Consider the following 17,324-nt stretch of genomic DNA (forward strand, 5'->3'; position numbering starts at 1 on the left):
CACATTTTTTTAAAATATTTCTTTCCTTTTTCATCAAGAAGAAAACAATAGCAAGGAAATCTGTTAAGACAGGGTAGAGCATTTGTCATCCTTGAACATGTGAAGATGGAAGAAACACAGGTGAGCTGTTGGTGAATGTCTGTGTCATGACAACACACCACTGCAATGTATTCATGTTTTTCTTTCAGATTGCCCTTACTGTAATTACACAAAGATTTGTTCAGGATGTGGTCTCATGAGGCCCGTGTCCACTGTCCCGTACGTACTGACTCATCATTAGGTGGATGGAACCAGACCAGCCCCTGAGACCTGTTGTTTTCCTCAGATGTCCTTCAGGGAAGTACCAATAATGATGTCCACTCTGACAACGGTTACAGTAAACCTACGTGAGTTTGTCAGGGGGACACCTAATTACTTCTCTTGTGTTTAATAATTAGGACTGTAACTTGTCCATTAAACCTTCTGAGACCAAAGAGATAAACACACATCAAAACACATTATGACCTTCTGAACTAAAATTACACCACAACATTAGAGCAAGTCAGTCAATCCCCAAAGAATTTTGTATGTTTTTTACATGCAGAGTTGATCTGATGAAGGATATATTTCATTGATTTATTTTGCTTCTTTGTTTTAATCAGTCATTTTTTTCTTTTATCAGCCACAGGTAAAACATAAGACGTTGTGGACAAAATGAGATTTTGGCACCAAAAGCAAAAGACTATGTGTGTGTGGTCAATGTCATTCAAGTGCATAGGGCCTGAAGCAAAGAACAGGTGTGCATGTGAGCTGTCATTGTGAGTAAGCTGGCCTCAACAGGCACTCTAAGCATCTTTGCATTTGGTACCTGCTCTGGAATACTCCCAGCACTTTGCATGCTACTAGTGCACTTTGTAATTGTCTTGGTCCAATGCTAGGACTCAAACTCCCAGCTCAGTCCCCTGCAAACTGAGTTACTACTGCCTCAGTGCAGTGAAGACCATTTAAAGCTCTATACAGAGTAGATTTATTTATGTGTTGTGCTAGGCAGGGAATTCAGGTGGAAACTCTTGAATTCAATGTAATAAAATACAGGAAAATGAAATGCAGGAATTCTGTCTGGCACTGAGGTTGAGCATAAGGTTTAACTTAAGTGTGGTAGTTTCTCTGTAGAACATGAGATAATCTTAAACACTACCCTGTTTTACCTCCTGCTGGTATGTTGTGGTGCCCAGAAGCAGTAAGACCATCACTTTGGACAGACTTGGTTTTAATTCATTAAAGGCTGATTTCAAGATCAATAGATAGATTCACTTAATGCACCAAATGCCCACCTTTGCTTGCTTACTGATGTGTTTTGCCTTTGACTTGAATGACTTTTTTATTTTTTAGCATTTACGGTAGTGTGTATTGCATTTTTCATGATAACACACAGTGGTAAGTGTTGAGTATATTTGCTTTATTGCTATTAATTGTTCTACAGTTTTTCATTTACTTTCTTATTTAGCATCAGTTTGGGGGGCAGTAACACAGCCCCAGAAACTTGTACTCCTTACCTACCTGTTTTAAGACATCTGTAACATTCAGGAGGTCAAAGGTCACTTTCTACTTTCATCCACTTTATTCACATTCTGGGCTTTCTTTACACCAGTTAAGCCTTCTGCATTCTACAGTTTCTTTCAGTTATCTTTGGTCTGTGTATGTTTGGCATCATTGTATCTGATATTTGAAATCCTCTGCACATTTAGTGATTCACGTGTTTCAAGTGTGTTACTGACAGATCAAGAGTTCTTCAGATTTCTACCTTTAATTAAACCCCAAACTATCTGCATATAGGCCCACATATAAATCTGAATTGTAGTGCTCACTGATGGGCAGGAGTGGAGGGAGAGGTGGAACAAACGGGTCTGTGCCAAAACAAAAGTCAAAAAACAGGGCATCTTAAAACATCAAAAACACAACGGTGGCCACAGCCCATAACCTAGTGTAAATAACAATCAGAAAATCTACGTGCGGCAATGTATGGGGTACCCCGTCCTTACCTAGTCCCACCTGCCCTCCACTAACTCTTCCTGTCCAACACTGAAATGGGGGAGAGCCTTTAAAGTGGGTTTCACTCTCTTTAATAATAAAGAGGGTTATGGTCTCTAAAAACCTTTATAGGCTTTGCGCTAGAGGCAAGATAGACCTCAAAATGTTGCAGAGCATACAACAGTGCAAGCGTCTCCTTTTCGATTGTCGAGTACCGGAGCTGATGTTTGTCGAACTTCCTTGAGAAGTAGACTACAGGATGGTCGACACCTTGGGGATCCTCTTGTAGAAGGACGGCTCCAGCCCCGACAGCACTGGCATCTACTTCCAACTTAAATGGCAATGAAAAATTGGGAGCAGACATGACGGGGTTACAGCTGAGGAGACTCTTGAGATCCTCAAAGGACTGTTGGCACTCCCTGGACCAAGCAAATGGCTTTTGAGGACTGGTTAGTGCAGTCAATGGGGCTGCCACGATGGAAAAATTCTTGCAGAACCTACGGTAGAATCCAGCCATACCAAGGAATCGGCGCAAGTCCCGCCTGGTTGTTGGGGCAGGAAACGCAGTAATGGCTGCAATCTTCAGATCCGCAGGGCGCACCTGTCCTCCGCCAACCTGCTGACCAAGGTACAAGACAGAACCTCTTCCAAACTCACATTTAGGAAGGTTAAGGGTTAGCGAAGCACCTGCCAGACGTGCAAAAACATTCCTCAATGTGGCCATGTGAGACGTCCAGTCATCCGAGTACACAACGATGTCATCCAAATAGGCTTTGCAGTGTGGAACATCACCCAGGACCTTGTTCAGGAGCCTCTGAAAGGTAGCAGGGGCGTTGCAGAGACCAAAAGGCATAACAGTATACTGAGGGAAGCTGTCTTGTGTCACAAATGCCGAGATCTCAGATGCCCGAGGGGTCAATGGAACTTGCCAGTAGCCTTTCAGTAGATCCAGTTTGCTGACGTACCGAGCTGGACCAATCTCATCAATGCAGTCATCAATAAGTGGCAAGGGATGTGGATCAGGGACTGTGACAGAGTTCACCTTTCGGAAGTCTGTGCAGAACCTTGGGCTGCCATCTGACTTCTTATCCAGCAAACAAGGTGAACTCCACGGACTGGAGCTGGACACAGCGAACCCATGTTGCAAAAGGTAGTCCACCTCCTTCCTCATGCACTCCCTCTTTGGAGGACTTACTTGATAGGCACGTTGCTTAATAGGTCTTGAATTAGTCAAGACAATGTCGTGTGTAATGGCGGTAGTCTGAGTAGGAATGTCATTAAACAAACTGGGGAAATCGGATATCAGCTCTCTAATATCATTACTATGGTCAATTGAGAGGTGGGACAAAAAGTGAGACAAATCAGAAAGAAACTCTGAATTCTTTAGCCGGACCCCTGGGGGTGTAGCACCACGCATAACTAACCCATCTTCTTCAGGGCAGCTCACTGTGTCAACTGATGATACCGGCAAGCCCACATCACTTGTAGTTGAAACTGGGTCGGTTCCCCCATCCTTCCCAGGCGAGTAGTAAGGTTTCATCATGTTCACATGACACAACCTATTTCTGCGCCTGCGGTCCGGAGTTTGAATGATGAAGTTGGTGTCATTCACCTTCTTCTCCACGACATAGGGACCTGAAAACTTGGCAGACAAGGCAGAACCAGGGACAGGGGAGAGGATTAAAACTCTATCGCCAGGCTGAAATGAGGGTGGTACTGCTTTTTGGTCGTAGCGTCTTTTCATCTTCTTCTGTGAAGAGGTGAGTGAGCTGTTGGCTAAGGTGCAGGCCCTCTGAAGACGTTCTCTGAGTCTCAGAACATACTCTGGAATGCCGCAACCTTCCCCACCCTTTGGAAGAAGAAAATGCTCCTTTAAGAGCTTCAAGGGACCACGGACTTCATGCCCGAACACCAACTCAGCAGGTCTGAATCCCAGTGACTCTTGTACAGCTTCCCGAGCCGCAAACAGAACAAATGGCACAGCATCATCCCAGTCCTTCTGGCTCTCAAAGCAGCATTTCTTGAGCATTGTCTTCGTGGTCTGGTGAAACCTTTCTAATGCCCCTTGGCTTTCAGGATGATAGGGACTGGAAGTTATATGCTTAATGCCCAAAGATTTCAGTACCTGAGCAAACACACGGGACATGAAGTCAGTCCCCTGATCAGTCTGGACCACCGTAGGAAGGCCAAACACTGAGAAGAACTTCACAAGTGCCTTACTGATGACTGGAGCAGTGACCCTCCGCAAAGGAATGGCCTCAGGGAACCTAGTGGAAGCACACATGATAGTTAACAAAAACTGGTTGCCAGATTTGGTTTTTGGCAGAGGTCCCACACAGTCGACCATCACTCTCTCAAATGGCTCCCCCATCACGGGTATAGGACAGAGTGGGGCTGGAGGAACCACTTGGTTGGGCTTCCCAGTTACGTGACACACATGGCAGGCACGGCAATGGCGCACCACATCGGCTTTCAGTCCAGGCCAGAAAAAATGCCTAAGGATCTTATCATATGTCTTTGTGATCCCCAGATGTCCAGCCCACAGGTTATCATGGGCAAGAGAAAGTACCTGAGGTCGGTACGCCGTTGGGACCACGACTTGGTAGGCTGTCCTCCAGTCCCCATCACCCGAGGCATCCCGTCTCCAACAGCGAACGAGTAGCCCACGATCCATGAAGTAGACCACTTTCTGTCCCTTTACCTGCTCAACACTAAGGACAGAGGACGAGCAGTTTTGCAGGGTTTCATCATTTTGCTGGGCCTTGCTGGGCCTCTCTCGTGGCCGGCAGCTCCATAGCTTTGGTGCTGAGGCTGGCTGCACGCTGATGACCAATCTGACTCGGTAGCTTCAGAACTGATTGGTCAATCTGCGAAGAAGAAGACGTTTGCCAGATCCTCTCCGTATTCCTTAGCCTGGGCCCTCGTGACTGCACAGGCTGGAAAAACCTCAGGAGACGTTTTGTTTTCACTAGGGGCATTGCTTGCAACAGGGACATTTGGTCTAGGAGTATGATTCTCGCTTGGGGTGCGAGAGGTCCCGGGTTCAAATCCCGGACGAGCCCCCACATGTTCAACCCTTTTGAGGGGGTTAACGTAGAGACTAACAAACCACCAGGGAAAGACTGAAACAGACTGTCAAGATTGTGCTTTATTTCTTAACAGAACACACGTGCATATATCAGGAGTGGAGGGAGAGGTGGAACAAACGGGTCTGTGCCAAAACAAAAGTAAAAAAACAGGGCATCTTAAAACATCAAAAACACAACGGTGGCCACAGCCCATAACCTAGTGTAAATAACAATCAGAAAATCTACGTGTGGCAATGTATGGGGTACCCCGTCCTTACCTAGTCCCACCTGCCCTCCACAAACTCTTCCTGTCCAACACTGAGCGAGAGCCTTTAAAGCGGGAATCCGCTGGTGATTGGTCAGATAGACACAGGGGAGCCAATCCTAAAATACCCCGGGAGTCCACAGGTGGTGTCAATCTTCCTCGTCACCAGCACTGCCTGCCTTTCGGTGTTCCGCCAGTTCTCAGCCTCTAGATGGCGCCACTCTGTGAGGTCACCGGAAAACAAAGAACACAAAAAGAAACACCAACAACTCCCCTGACACGTAACAACCGGCGTTATGAGGAATTGTATCGCCATAAAATTCCTTAAATGCTGGGGCAGTGACACAGATCCATACCTGGAATACATTAGATCAAAAAGCAAAGATGCTGTCACATTGAATAGACAACATAGATGTGGTAAACAGGTTTGCATAAACTTTTTCCTGCCCTCTGTGGATTTTAATGTTGCCTTTACAAGCTGTACATAAGAGGACGCAATGAGCAAGTTTAACAACAGCCCAGTTCTCACAGTAGAGCTTATCTATGTGGGAGCCGCATAACTCCAGAGAAGATGACAGACTTATGACAAGTGTCTCACAACATAGAGGCACGAGCCAGGACAATCCCAGCAACAGCACAATATTTTGCTTTGACATCACACAGTGATACTCCAGCGGCCGACATATAGCCACGTATCTGTCATAAGCCATAACAACGAGAATAGAGTAGTCTATTTTAGCACTGGAGTATATAACATAGATTTGCACAAAACACCCCACACGTGATATTAGATGATCATCAGACAAAAGGTCAGAGAGGAATTTGGGATAAAATCCAGTTGCTCCATAAAGCCCATTAAAGCACAAAGAGCCCAAAAAAATGTACATTGGTTCATGTAGCTTTTTTTCTATTATAATGGTTAAAATCAAACATATGTTTACCACTATAATCAGAAAATAACAGAGAAAAGTGAGAGCAAGAGTATTTCTGTATTTGACTGTTGCATTAAACCCCGAGAGTGAAAATACAACTATGCTGGATCTATTGGGCATCCTGAAGTCTTCGCTCTTCTACGTGATCATGCAAATCTGCAGTTCTCTTGGAGAGTGGGGAGGATTAGCCTGGCCCTTATATGCCATACTAAATAAAGAATGCTATTGGCTCAAAGTTAAGGACAAAAAAAAAGGCCACTTGTCAAGACTGAGAAGTAATGTCTATCTTTGTTACTGTTTAACATGAGGCTACTAATTTAACTGTATAACTTTGTAATCTGGTTGATAATGTTTTTAACCCTAAGTTCAGTGTAACAATTGCAGTGGTAACAGCTAGATTTAAGCAGGATTTAATGTTATATTCTACAAATACGTATGTTTTTATACTTATATAATTTACATATATAATACCTTTATATAATTTAATGTTTTAAGCAGACACATGGTTGAAAGTTAAGCACTTTCTTCGGGGCTTCTAATTGTATCTTGACCTTGAGTGGAACTGTCAGTACCCACACATCAACAGAGATTTGTGGACTGGGCTATTTATAGTTTTACCATCTTTTTTAATGAATGTTCTGATGCTTTTAAAAATGTATCCAATTTTTATCAATCTTTTACTTCACTAATTTCCTGTTTACTCCTTTTAGTTTGATGGTCTGTAGCATTGTCTGACAAGACCACTGTTCCTCTGAGAACACAGAAATGGTCTTTTAACAGCTGGAAATGAGAAACATGACAGACGTTATTTCCCACTATTTTCAAAAGAGGGAAGTCTTAGTGTGTGTTTATGCATGGGTAGAATAATACTTTACACGTGAATAGTTTGGCTGAAAATGAAGTGCCAAAAAGCCTGATCATCTGACTCAGGTTAGGTAAGGAGATGAATGCATAATACACATTTAACAAGTAACAGTCAGCTTTACAGGTCATGTGGGAGATTTTTAATAAACCAGAAATTGTTTGACATTAACATGCCATTCTCTGACATGTTCTGCATCATCACAACTAGATGGCTGAAAATCTCATAATATTAAACATGTTCTTTGTATGTAGCCACTTAAAGACAAGCAAAAGATGTTTAAGGACCTTTAAACCTTTCCGTACACAACCAACTGGAAAGAAACCAGTTATAACAGTGAACACTGTGATGATTTAGAGAAAGGAAATCGGTTCTTGACTGCTCATCATACTGCAGAGACATTTTCTGATAAATGAATAAAACATTAGCCTTTACCTTTAAACACATTTAAAAGCCTGTTGCGAACTTGTGTCAGTTTGAGTCCATATATAAGAGGGTTCAGAATTGGTGGAAACAAGAGAAACTGCAGAGACATGAAATTCTTTACACCTGCTGACATAGAGGGTGATCCATACCTGGCATACATGAGGTCAAACAGCAGAGCAACGGTTACATTAAGCAGGCAGAACAAATGTGGCACGCATGTCTGCGTAAACTTTTTCCTCCCGTCTCTTGATTTCACAGCAGATTTTAACAACGGCACGTACGAGCACATAATGAAAACAACATGGCAGAAATAGAATAAAATGACAATGTATCCTACAATATTGTTTGCCGTTATTGAATTGCAAGAAAGCTTAACAATTGACCAGTTTGCGCAATAGAGTTTGTCGATGTGGGAGTCACATAATTGCAGTAGAGAGGTCATTATCATCACAATGGTCTGACAAAGCCAAGGCATAAGTCTGGAGAAACACACCAACAAAACAACCTTATGTTTAGTCATTACAGAGTGATACTCCAGCGGGCAACATATAGCCAAATATCTGTCATAAGCCATGAGGGCCAGAATTGAGAAATCAGTTTCAGCATATGAGTATATAACAAAAACTTGTAAAATGCAACCAGCATAAGATATGGTACGGTTGTTAGTCACTAAATCATATAAGAACTTGGGGTAAAAAGCTGTTGTCCCATAGAGACTATTAATGCACAAATTACACAGAAATATGTACATGGGTTCATGAAGTTTTTCCTCCAGTATAATGACCAAGATAAGAGCTCCATTTACAATCCAAATCAAACTGTAACACAAAAAGATGAAGGTGAAAATAAGGCCTCTGTTTGTCGTTAGGTCGTTTAATCTCGATAAGTAAAATATATTAGTTTTGTTCGTCATTTTGTGTGTCTCGGTCAAAAACATTAATGTCGTTTAAACGCCTTGTCCTTACCTGCTCTGGACAGGTAGCAAAACTGCTTTTATTGTTTGTTCAGCACTGCTAAACTCCAATCAGAATGTATTAGAGCTCCAGAGATCAATTCCCTGTCGAAATGTAAAGAAACAGACAACAACATTGTTTCTGTTGTGTCTCAATATCAGTATAAAAGAAGTAAAACTTTTTTAACTCCCACTGTGATAGTAATATACCGTAGATCAATACACAACACAGACATGATGTCACTGTACTTTTTTCTTGATGCTATTTCCCTTGTGGGGTCGAAGGGAGCATGCTGAAGCCTATCCTAGCAGCAAATGAGCAAAGGCAGGGTGGACAAGTCGTCAGCTCATCGCTAGACCCTATCTGAGCATTTGGGGATTTGGTCATTTGCTCATTCAGAATCAGAATTCCTTTATTGTCGTTGTCGGTTTTCTAAAAGGTTAAAAACTGAAATAGGAAAACAGCACAGGCCAAACATTCTGCATTCACAGCCAGTTTTTACATGAATTCTCATGTTAGTTGCATAATGAGAATATCTTCAAGTCTTCTCAGAGTAGAGTATAATTATGTTTCTGGCACAGAAACTCCTTTATTGCCTGTTTGTTTTTGCTTTGAGTGATCTAAAACCTTTGCGCCAAGGCAGCAGTTCAAAGAGCAAGTGTTCTTTTTAGGATGGGTCCTTGCAGATACAGTGTGGCTTTCTGAGACTGCGAGAAGTACCGTATTTTCACGACTATAAGGCGCACCTAAAACACTGAGATTTTCTCAAATATCGACGGTGCGCTTTATAAGATGGAGCGCCTTGTGTGTGGACTGAGTTCCAAAATCTGCTGTGCGTCTTTGGTGGGTGCACTACGGTAAACGCTCCGCCAATCGATTAGCAGCACACCTCCGCGTAAGGATCCCCTAAAATGGCGCCGGTCAAGCAAGACGCGTATGAATGAGGCTTACTTTAAACTGCAGGCCATCGAATATGCGGCTGAAAAATGGCAATCGAGCAAACTTAGTGTTTTCGCTTTATGAGGAGGCGGCATCTCTCCATACGCGCGAGGACAACTGTTGCGCAGTGGCTGCCCGCGGATTACCAGGAGAGGGCGGCCATCTTCCGCACCTACTGCCGCGACAAGATAACCGCGCCCAGCCACATCACCAACATGGATGAGATCCCTCTGACTTTTAACATCCCTTTGACCACAAAGAGGAGAAAAAGGGACCGGCACGGGACACGAGAAGTCGTCGTTCACCATGGTTCTCGGCTGCCACAGAAATGGACAATGTGCTGGATGACGGAAGGCTAACACTCCTTCACAAAGACTATGAGGCAGCGGCGGGCAAGTTATGCCACCATATGCGGGTGGATTGTAGACGCATGGGCTATGATACCGTCTTCATGTATTGTAAGAGCTTTCACAAAATCAACGCTGAACCGGAACCGGTCGGTGAGTCCGATTCAGATGATAAGAAGAGGAATTCGGGATGTTGGACATTGAAATAGTGCAGCTGTTTAATTCAGATACAGAAGATGAAAACTTTGATGGTTTTGTGGCGGAAGAATGAATATTTTGTTCAATAAATGTGTCGAAACTCACTGTTTTACTTCCGTTGTCATTTTTTACTGTATGTTTCAGCATGCGCCTAATAATACGGTGCGCCTTGTGTATGTTTTAAATACAGAAATAGCACCCATAACTGAGACTGCGCCTTTTAATACAGTGCGCCTTATGGTCGTGAAAATACGGTATATAGATTTTACATGGGCAGGAGAGGGAAGCCGATGAACTTTTCAGCTGTCATAGTGACACTCTAGAGCAGGGGTGGGGAACCTTTTTCATATCAAGGGCCATTTCAATTTTTATAAAGTCCTCCGAGGGCCATACTATTGTGAACACATACCTAGGGATGCAAAAAAAAAAGACGAAAAAAGTCTATAACCACTGTGTTACTAAGTCTCATGATTGCTGCATTTGAATTTGAATTATTTATTTAGCACACATGCATATAAAATCACCAAAAAAATAGAATAAAATGACAAACAAGTAAAATATGTTTACATGATCATATAAAACCATAAAAAAAAAGAGGTGCAGAGTTGAGGCAAGAGACCCATAAGGGCCTGTTCGAGGCCTCTACTCACAAAAACTGCAATACAACAAGATAATCAAGAAAATAAATGAAAAGAAAGAACGATAAAGACAATAATAATAACAACTAGAAAGCACTCGGAGAGCGCAGACCTCCGCCAAGCGCAACAATTCCTGGCATATTGTGATTTCCACCATAAATATTAGTCCCACATATACTTTGACTACATATTTAGATTCCTTGACCATAAAAACATACCGTTATCCACTGGAATCATAACAATATGTCTTAGTTCAGTTATTTTAGTTATTCACGAGAAAAATTCACGCTTTAAAACAATTTTACTTTCTATGGCGCGAGCGCCTCAGCGGCGGCTACGAGGCACGTTCACGAACTCTCCTTCGTCATGAGGTTTCAGCTTCGTGGCTATTAATTCACACACCACAAAACCTGCACGCGTAATATTCTCTCTGCCGGTACATGGTCGTGTGAAAGCTGCTTGTTGAGCCTCCAAACTCCGACGAAGAGCGTTAATTTTATCCAAACGCATCTGTCCTTTCAACTCGTCGAGTTTAGCGTGTTTCGAGCTGTAATGGCGCTCGAGATTTGCCTTTTTCATCACTGCCAGCGCCTCGCCACAAACTAGGCACACTGGCTTGCCTTTTACTTCAACAAAGGAAAAATCATTTGTCCATTTCTCCTGGAATACACGGCATTCTGCATCCACCTTCCTTTTCTTGACAGTCGCCATGATGCATCAATTTTTCGTCCGTGTCAATCAGTCCAGCCCACTATGTACATCACATGCTGTGTTCACTGACCCTGACATAAACGTCTGTTTTATTTCAGAAAACGGGAAAATATTTCCTCTTGTTACGAAAGAAATTTCAGGATACGAAAGGCAAAAATATGCTACCGTTGCTACTCGCAGCTCGCGGAGTTTAGCGAACGGTCCCACTGTATAAGTGCACATATAAAATATAAAAATGTTATTGCGTTGCGGGCCGGTAGAAATGGTCTCGGGGGCCGTATACGGCCTGGAGACCGGGTGTTCCCCACCCCTGCTCTAGAGTGTTTTCTTTTCTGCAGCCATGCAGCTGGAAAACCACAGCACACTTACAGTTTCTTAAAATGTTCTCAATGGAGCAATGATAAAAGCAGTTACTGTCTGAGGTGGTTATGCCTTTGTATTCTGAAGAAGTACTCTGCTGTCTCTTCTTGATGACCAGCATAGAATGAATGTCCAAGGTCAAGGTTTCCCTTTATGTAGATGCCCAGGAATCTGAAGTCTGACACCCGCTCCACACAACCTCCTCAACCAAAAAGGGACTGAATGTCCTCGGCAATGCTCGAAAGGGGTCCTAGTACCTCTCCTGCTATCAAAAAACTTCCATCTTTTGTTCGTAACTGTCCCGCTACTGTAATATATGTTATATAATACAGTATGGTGAAACAGAAGGCGGCCTTCCTTCACCATCTTTACTAAGTGCTGCATACCACTACACTGGCAAGTGCTTGTAAGTTCAAATAATGACTAAGACTTCAAAATAGCTGTAATTGTAGAGACACCAGTGTCCCCTGTATGATGATTTAAATGTGCCTATGATCATCATTTATATACTATATGGTTATTGTGGTAACAATAATATTTTTAATCCTTGTATAAATAATACTAGAAACCACAAAGGACAGTGTTAATGATTGGATAGTTGTTATGAAATTTCCAACATATTTAGGATGTTAGTCTGCAGGTTATGCGTTCATACAGATCACCTTGTGCTTTGTGATGACTTCAGATATCGATCTATGACCATCATTTTCTACCTATCCATTTGGCCACGTCTGCCATGTCCTTTATAATGCCAAGGCGTATTGATTGAGTAATGAGTTGAAGCCTGAAGACATATTTAAAAAGTTTTAAAATAAAGTAACAGTCAGCCTTAAAGGTCATGTGGGAGATTTTTAATAAACCATTGTCAGAAATTGGTTGACATTAACATGCCATTCTCTGACATGTTCTGCATTGTCACAAGTATAAAAGAAGTAAAACTTTTTAACTCCCACTGTGATAGTAATATAGATCAATACACAACACAGACATGATGTCACTACTTTTTTCTTGATGCTATTTCCCTTGTGGGGTCGAAGGGAGCATGCTGAAACCTATCCTACCAAAAACATACTAACTGTTATTTTCTAGGTGGATAGGTTGTGGATATATAAATTATCACCTTTGCGATTCTTTTCATTATGCATGGATTAATATTCAACCACAGTAAAAACACATCCATGTCTATATTCAAAAAACAGCTAAGATATTAGATTTTCTGCCAATAACCTCTACAGTTTAACTCTGATACTGTAACTTGAGGATGCATTCCTGCTATATAACACCATCATTGACATATATAACCTCTCATTGTGTTTCTAATATTAGTAAGCTTCAGTCCATAAATAATAGGGTTTAACACCGGCGTTATTATGAGGAATTGTATCGCCATAAAATTCCTTAAATGCTGGGGCAGTGACACAGATCCATACCTGGAATACATTAGATCAAAAAGCAAAGATGCTGTCACATTGAATAGACAACATAGATGTGGTAAACAGGTTTGCATAAACTTTTTCCTGCCCTCTGTGGATTTTAATGTTGCCTTTACAAGCTGTACGTAGGAGGACGCAATGAGAAGGACGTGACAGAAGTAAAAAACGATGAGGACCATTCCAACAATGTCATTTGCTGTCGTGGCACCACAAGCAAGTTTAACAACAGCCCAGTTCTCACAGTAGAGCTTATCTATGTGGGAGCCGCATAGCTCCAAAGAAGATGACAGACTTATGACAAGTGTCTCACAACATAGAGGCACGAGCCAGGACAATCCCAGTAACAGCACAGTATTTTGCTTTGACATCACACAGTGATACTCCAGCGGCCGACATATAGCCACGTATCTGTCATAAGCCATAACAACGAGAATAGAGTAGTCTATTATAGTATTGGAGTATATAACATAGATTTGCACAAAACACCCCACACGTGATATTAGATGATCATCAGACAAAAGGTCAGAGAGGAATTTGGGATAAAATCCAGTTGCTCCATAAAGCCCATTAAAGCATAAAGAGCCCAAAAAAATGTACATTGGTTCATGTAGCTTTTTTTCTATTATAATGGTTAAAATCAAACATATGTTTACCACTATAATCAGAAAATAACAGAGAAAAGTGAGAGCAAAAAGAGTATTTCTGTATTTGACTGTTGCATTAAACCCCGAGAGTGAAAATACAACTATACTGGATCTATTGGGCATCCTGAACTCTTCACTCTTCTACGTGATCATGCAAATCTGCAGTTCTCTTGGAGAGTGGGGAGGATTAGCCTGGCCCTTATATGCCATACTAAAGAAAGAATGCTATTGGCTCAAAGCTCAGGACAAAAAAAACGCCACTTGTCAAGACTGAGAAGTAATGTCTATCTTTGTTACTGTTTAACATGAGAATACTAATTTAACTGTATGACTTTGTAATCTGGTTGATAATGTTTTTAACCCTAAGTTCAGTGTAACAATTGCAGTGGTAACAGCTAGATTTAAGCAGGATGTAATGTTATATTCTACAAATACATATGTTTTTATACTTATATAATTTACATATATAATACCTTTATATAATTTAATGTTTTAAGCAGACACATGGTTGAAAGTGAAGCACTTTCTTCGGGGCTTCTAATTGTATCTTGACCTTGAGTGGAACTGTCAGTACCCACACATCAACAGAGATTTGTGGACTGGGCTATTTATAGTTTTACCATCTTTTTAATGAATGTTCTGATGCTTTTAAAAATGTATCCAATTTTTATCAATCTTTTACTTCACTAATTTCCTGTTTACTCCTTTTAGTTTGATGGTCTGTAGCATTGTCTGACAAGACCACTGTTCCTCTGAGAACACAGAAATGTTGGTCTTTTAACAACTGGAAATGAGAAACATGACAGACGTTATTTCCCACTATTTTCAAAAGAGGGAAGTCTTAGTGTGTGTTTATGCATGGGTGGAATAATACTTTACACGTGAATAGTTTGGCTGAAAATGAAGTGCCAAAAAGCCTGATCATCTGACTCAGGTTAGGTAAGGAGATGAATGCATAATACACATTTAACAAGTAACAGTCAGCTTTACAGGTCATGTGGGAGATTTTTAATGAACCAGAAAATGTTTGACATTAACATGCCATTCTCTGACATGTTCTGCATCATCACAACTAGATGGCTGAAAATCTCACAATATGAAACATGTTCTTTGTATGTAGCCACTTAAAGACAAGCAAAAGATGTTTAAGGACCTTTAAACCTTTCCGTACACAACCAACTGGAAAGAAACCAGTTATAACAGTGAACACTGTGATGATTTAGAGCAAAGAAATCGGTTCTTGACTGCTCATCATACTGCAGAGACATTTTCTGATAAATGAATAAAACATTAGCCTTTACCTTTAAACACATTTAAAAGCCTGTTGCGAACTTGCGTCAGTTTGAGTCCATATATAAGAGGGTTCAGAATTGGTGGAAACAAGATAAACTGCAGAGCCATGAAATTCTTTACACCTGCTGACAGAGAGGGTGATCCGTACCTGGCATACATGAGGTCAAACAGCAGAGCAACTGTTACGTTAAGCAGGCAGAACAAATGTGGCACGCATGTCTGCGTAAACTTTTTCCTCCCGTCTCTTGATTTCACAGCAGATTTTAACAACGGCACGTATGAGCACATAATGAAAACATCATGGCAGAAATAGAATAAAATGAAAATGTATCCTACAATATTGTTTGCCGTTATTGAATTGCAAGAAAGCTTAACAATTGACCAGTTTGCGCAATAGAGTTTGTCGATGTGGGAGTCACATAGTTGCAATAGAGAGGTCATTATGATCAAAACGGTCAAACAAAGCCAAGGCACCAGCCTGGAGAAACACACCAACAAAACAACCTTATGTTTAGTCATTAAAGAGTGATACTCCAGCGGGCGACATATAGCCAAATATCTGTCATAAGCCATGAGGGCCAGAATTGAGAAATCAGTTGAAGCATATGAGTATATAACAAAACCTTGTAACATGCAACCAGCATAAGATATGGTACGGTTGTTAGTCACTAAATCATATAAGAACTTGGGGTAAAAAGCTGCTGTCCCATAGAGACTATTAATGCACAAATTACACAGAAATATGTACATGGGTTCATGAAGTTTTTCCTCCAGTATAATGACCAAGATAAGAGCTCCATTTACAATCCAAATCAAACTGTAACACAAAAAGATGAAGGTGAAAATAAGGCCTCTGTTTGTCGTTACGTCGTTTAATCCCGATAAGTAAAATATATTAGTTTTGTTGGTCATTTTGTGCGTCTCGGTCAAAAACATTAATGTCGTTTAAACGCGTGTCCTTACCTGCTCTGGACAGGTAGCAAAACTGCTTTTATTGTTTGTTCAGCACTACTAAACTCCAATCAGAATGTATTAGAGCTCCAGAGATCAATTCCCTGTCGAAATGTAAAGAAACAGACAACAACATTGTTTCTGTTGTGTCTCAATATCAGTATAAAAGGAGAAAAACTTTTTAACTCCCACTGTGATAGTAATATAGATCAATACACAACACAGACATGATGTCACTACTTTTTTCTTGATGCTATTTCCCTTGTGGGGTCGAAGGAAGCATGCTGAAGCCTATCCTAGCAGCAAATGAGCAAAGGCAGGGTGGACAAGTCGTTAGCTCATCGCAAGACCCGATCTGAGCATTTGGGGATTTGGTCATTTGCTCATTCAGAATCAGAATTCCTTTATTGTCGTTGTCGGGGTCCAACAAAATTTGAAAGTGAAATCATTAAAGTACATGACTATAATTATAAAATACAATCAAAATAGCAGTTTTCTAAAAGGTTAAAACTAAAATAGGAAAACAGCACAGGCCAAACATTCTGCATTCATAGCCAATTTTTACATGAATTCTCATGTTAGTTGCATAATGAGAATATCTTCAAGTCTTCTCAGAGTAGAGTATAATTATGTTTCTGGCACAGAAACTCCTTTATTGCCTGTTTGTTTTTGCTTTGAGTGACCTAAAACTTTTGCCCCAAGACAGCAGTTCAAAGAGCAAGTGTTCTTTTTAGGATGGGTCCTTGCAGATACAGTGTGGCTTTCTGAGACTGCGAGAAGTATATAGATTTTACATGGGCGGGAGAGGGCAGCCGATGAGCTTTTCAGCTGTGATAGCGACACTCTAGACTGGTTTCTTTTCTGCAGCCATGCAGCTGGAAAACCACAGCACACGTACAGTTTGTTAAAATGTTCTCAATGGAGCAATGATAAAAGCAGTTACTGTCTGAGGTGGTTATGCCTTTGTATTCTGAAGAAGTACTCTGCTGTCCCTTCTTGATGACAAGCATAGAATGAATGTCCCAGGTCAAGGTTTCCCTTTATGTAGACGCCCAGGAATCTGAAGTCTGACACCCACTCCACACAACCTCCTCAACCAAAAAGGGACTGAATGTCCTCGGAAATGCTCGAGAGGGGTCCTAGGACCTCTCCTGCTATCAAAAAACGTCCATCTTTGTTCGTAACTGTCCCGCTACTGTAATATATGTTATATAATACAGTATGGTGAAACAGAAAGCGGCCTTCCTTCACCATCTTTACTAAGTGCTGCATACCACTACACTGGCAAGTGCTT

The 17,324-nt window shown here is 41.4% G+C and overlaps 4 protein-coding genes across 4 annotated transcripts; all 4 read right to left on the reverse strand.

Moving 5' to 3' along the window:
• Window positions 1-5,476: 5,476 nt before the first annotated feature.
• LOC130535435 (putative olfactory receptor 13C6) lies at window positions 5,477-6,983 on the reverse strand. Its single transcript, XM_057050455.1, has one exon. The coding sequence runs from the start codon at window positions 6,393-6,395 to the stop codon at window positions 5,715-5,717; it is 681 nt and encodes a 226-aa protein (XP_056906435.1). The 5' UTR covers window positions 6,396-6,983; the 3' UTR covers window positions 5,477-5,714.
• Window positions 6,984-7,264: 281 nt separating this feature from the next.
• LOC130529405 (putative gustatory receptor clone PTE01) lies at window positions 7,265-8,892 on the reverse strand. The gene has a single exon (XM_057039553.1). The coding sequence runs from the start codon at window positions 8,498-8,500 to the stop codon at window positions 7,562-7,564; it is 939 nt and encodes a 312-aa protein (XP_056895533.1). The 5' UTR covers window positions 8,501-8,892; the 3' UTR covers window positions 7,265-7,561.
• A 4,102-nt stretch (window positions 8,893-12,994) lies between these two features.
• On the reverse strand, window positions 12,995-13,909 carry LOC130529948 (olfactory receptor 4E1-like). The gene has a single exon (XM_057040699.1). The coding sequence runs from the start codon at window positions 13,907-13,909 to the stop codon at window positions 12,995-12,997; it is 915 nt and encodes a 304-aa protein (XP_056896679.1).
• A 952-nt stretch (window positions 13,910-14,861) lies between these two features.
• LOC130529399 (olfactory receptor 11H6-like) lies at window positions 14,862-16,015 on the reverse strand. The gene has a single exon (XM_057039538.1). It carries the CDS (start codon window positions 16,013-16,015, stop codon window positions 15,077-15,079), a length of 939 nt encoding a protein of 312 aa, XP_056895518.1. The 3' UTR covers window positions 14,862-15,076.
• Window positions 16,016-17,324: the final 1,309 nt, after the last annotated feature.

This window comes from Takifugu flavidus, chromosome 1, assembly GCF_003711565.1.
Source record: "Takifugu flavidus isolate HTHZ2018 chromosome 1, ASM371156v2, whole genome shotgun sequence".
NCBI classification, from domain to species: domain Eukaryota; kingdom Metazoa; phylum Chordata; class Actinopteri; order Tetraodontiformes; family Tetraodontidae; genus Takifugu; species Takifugu flavidus.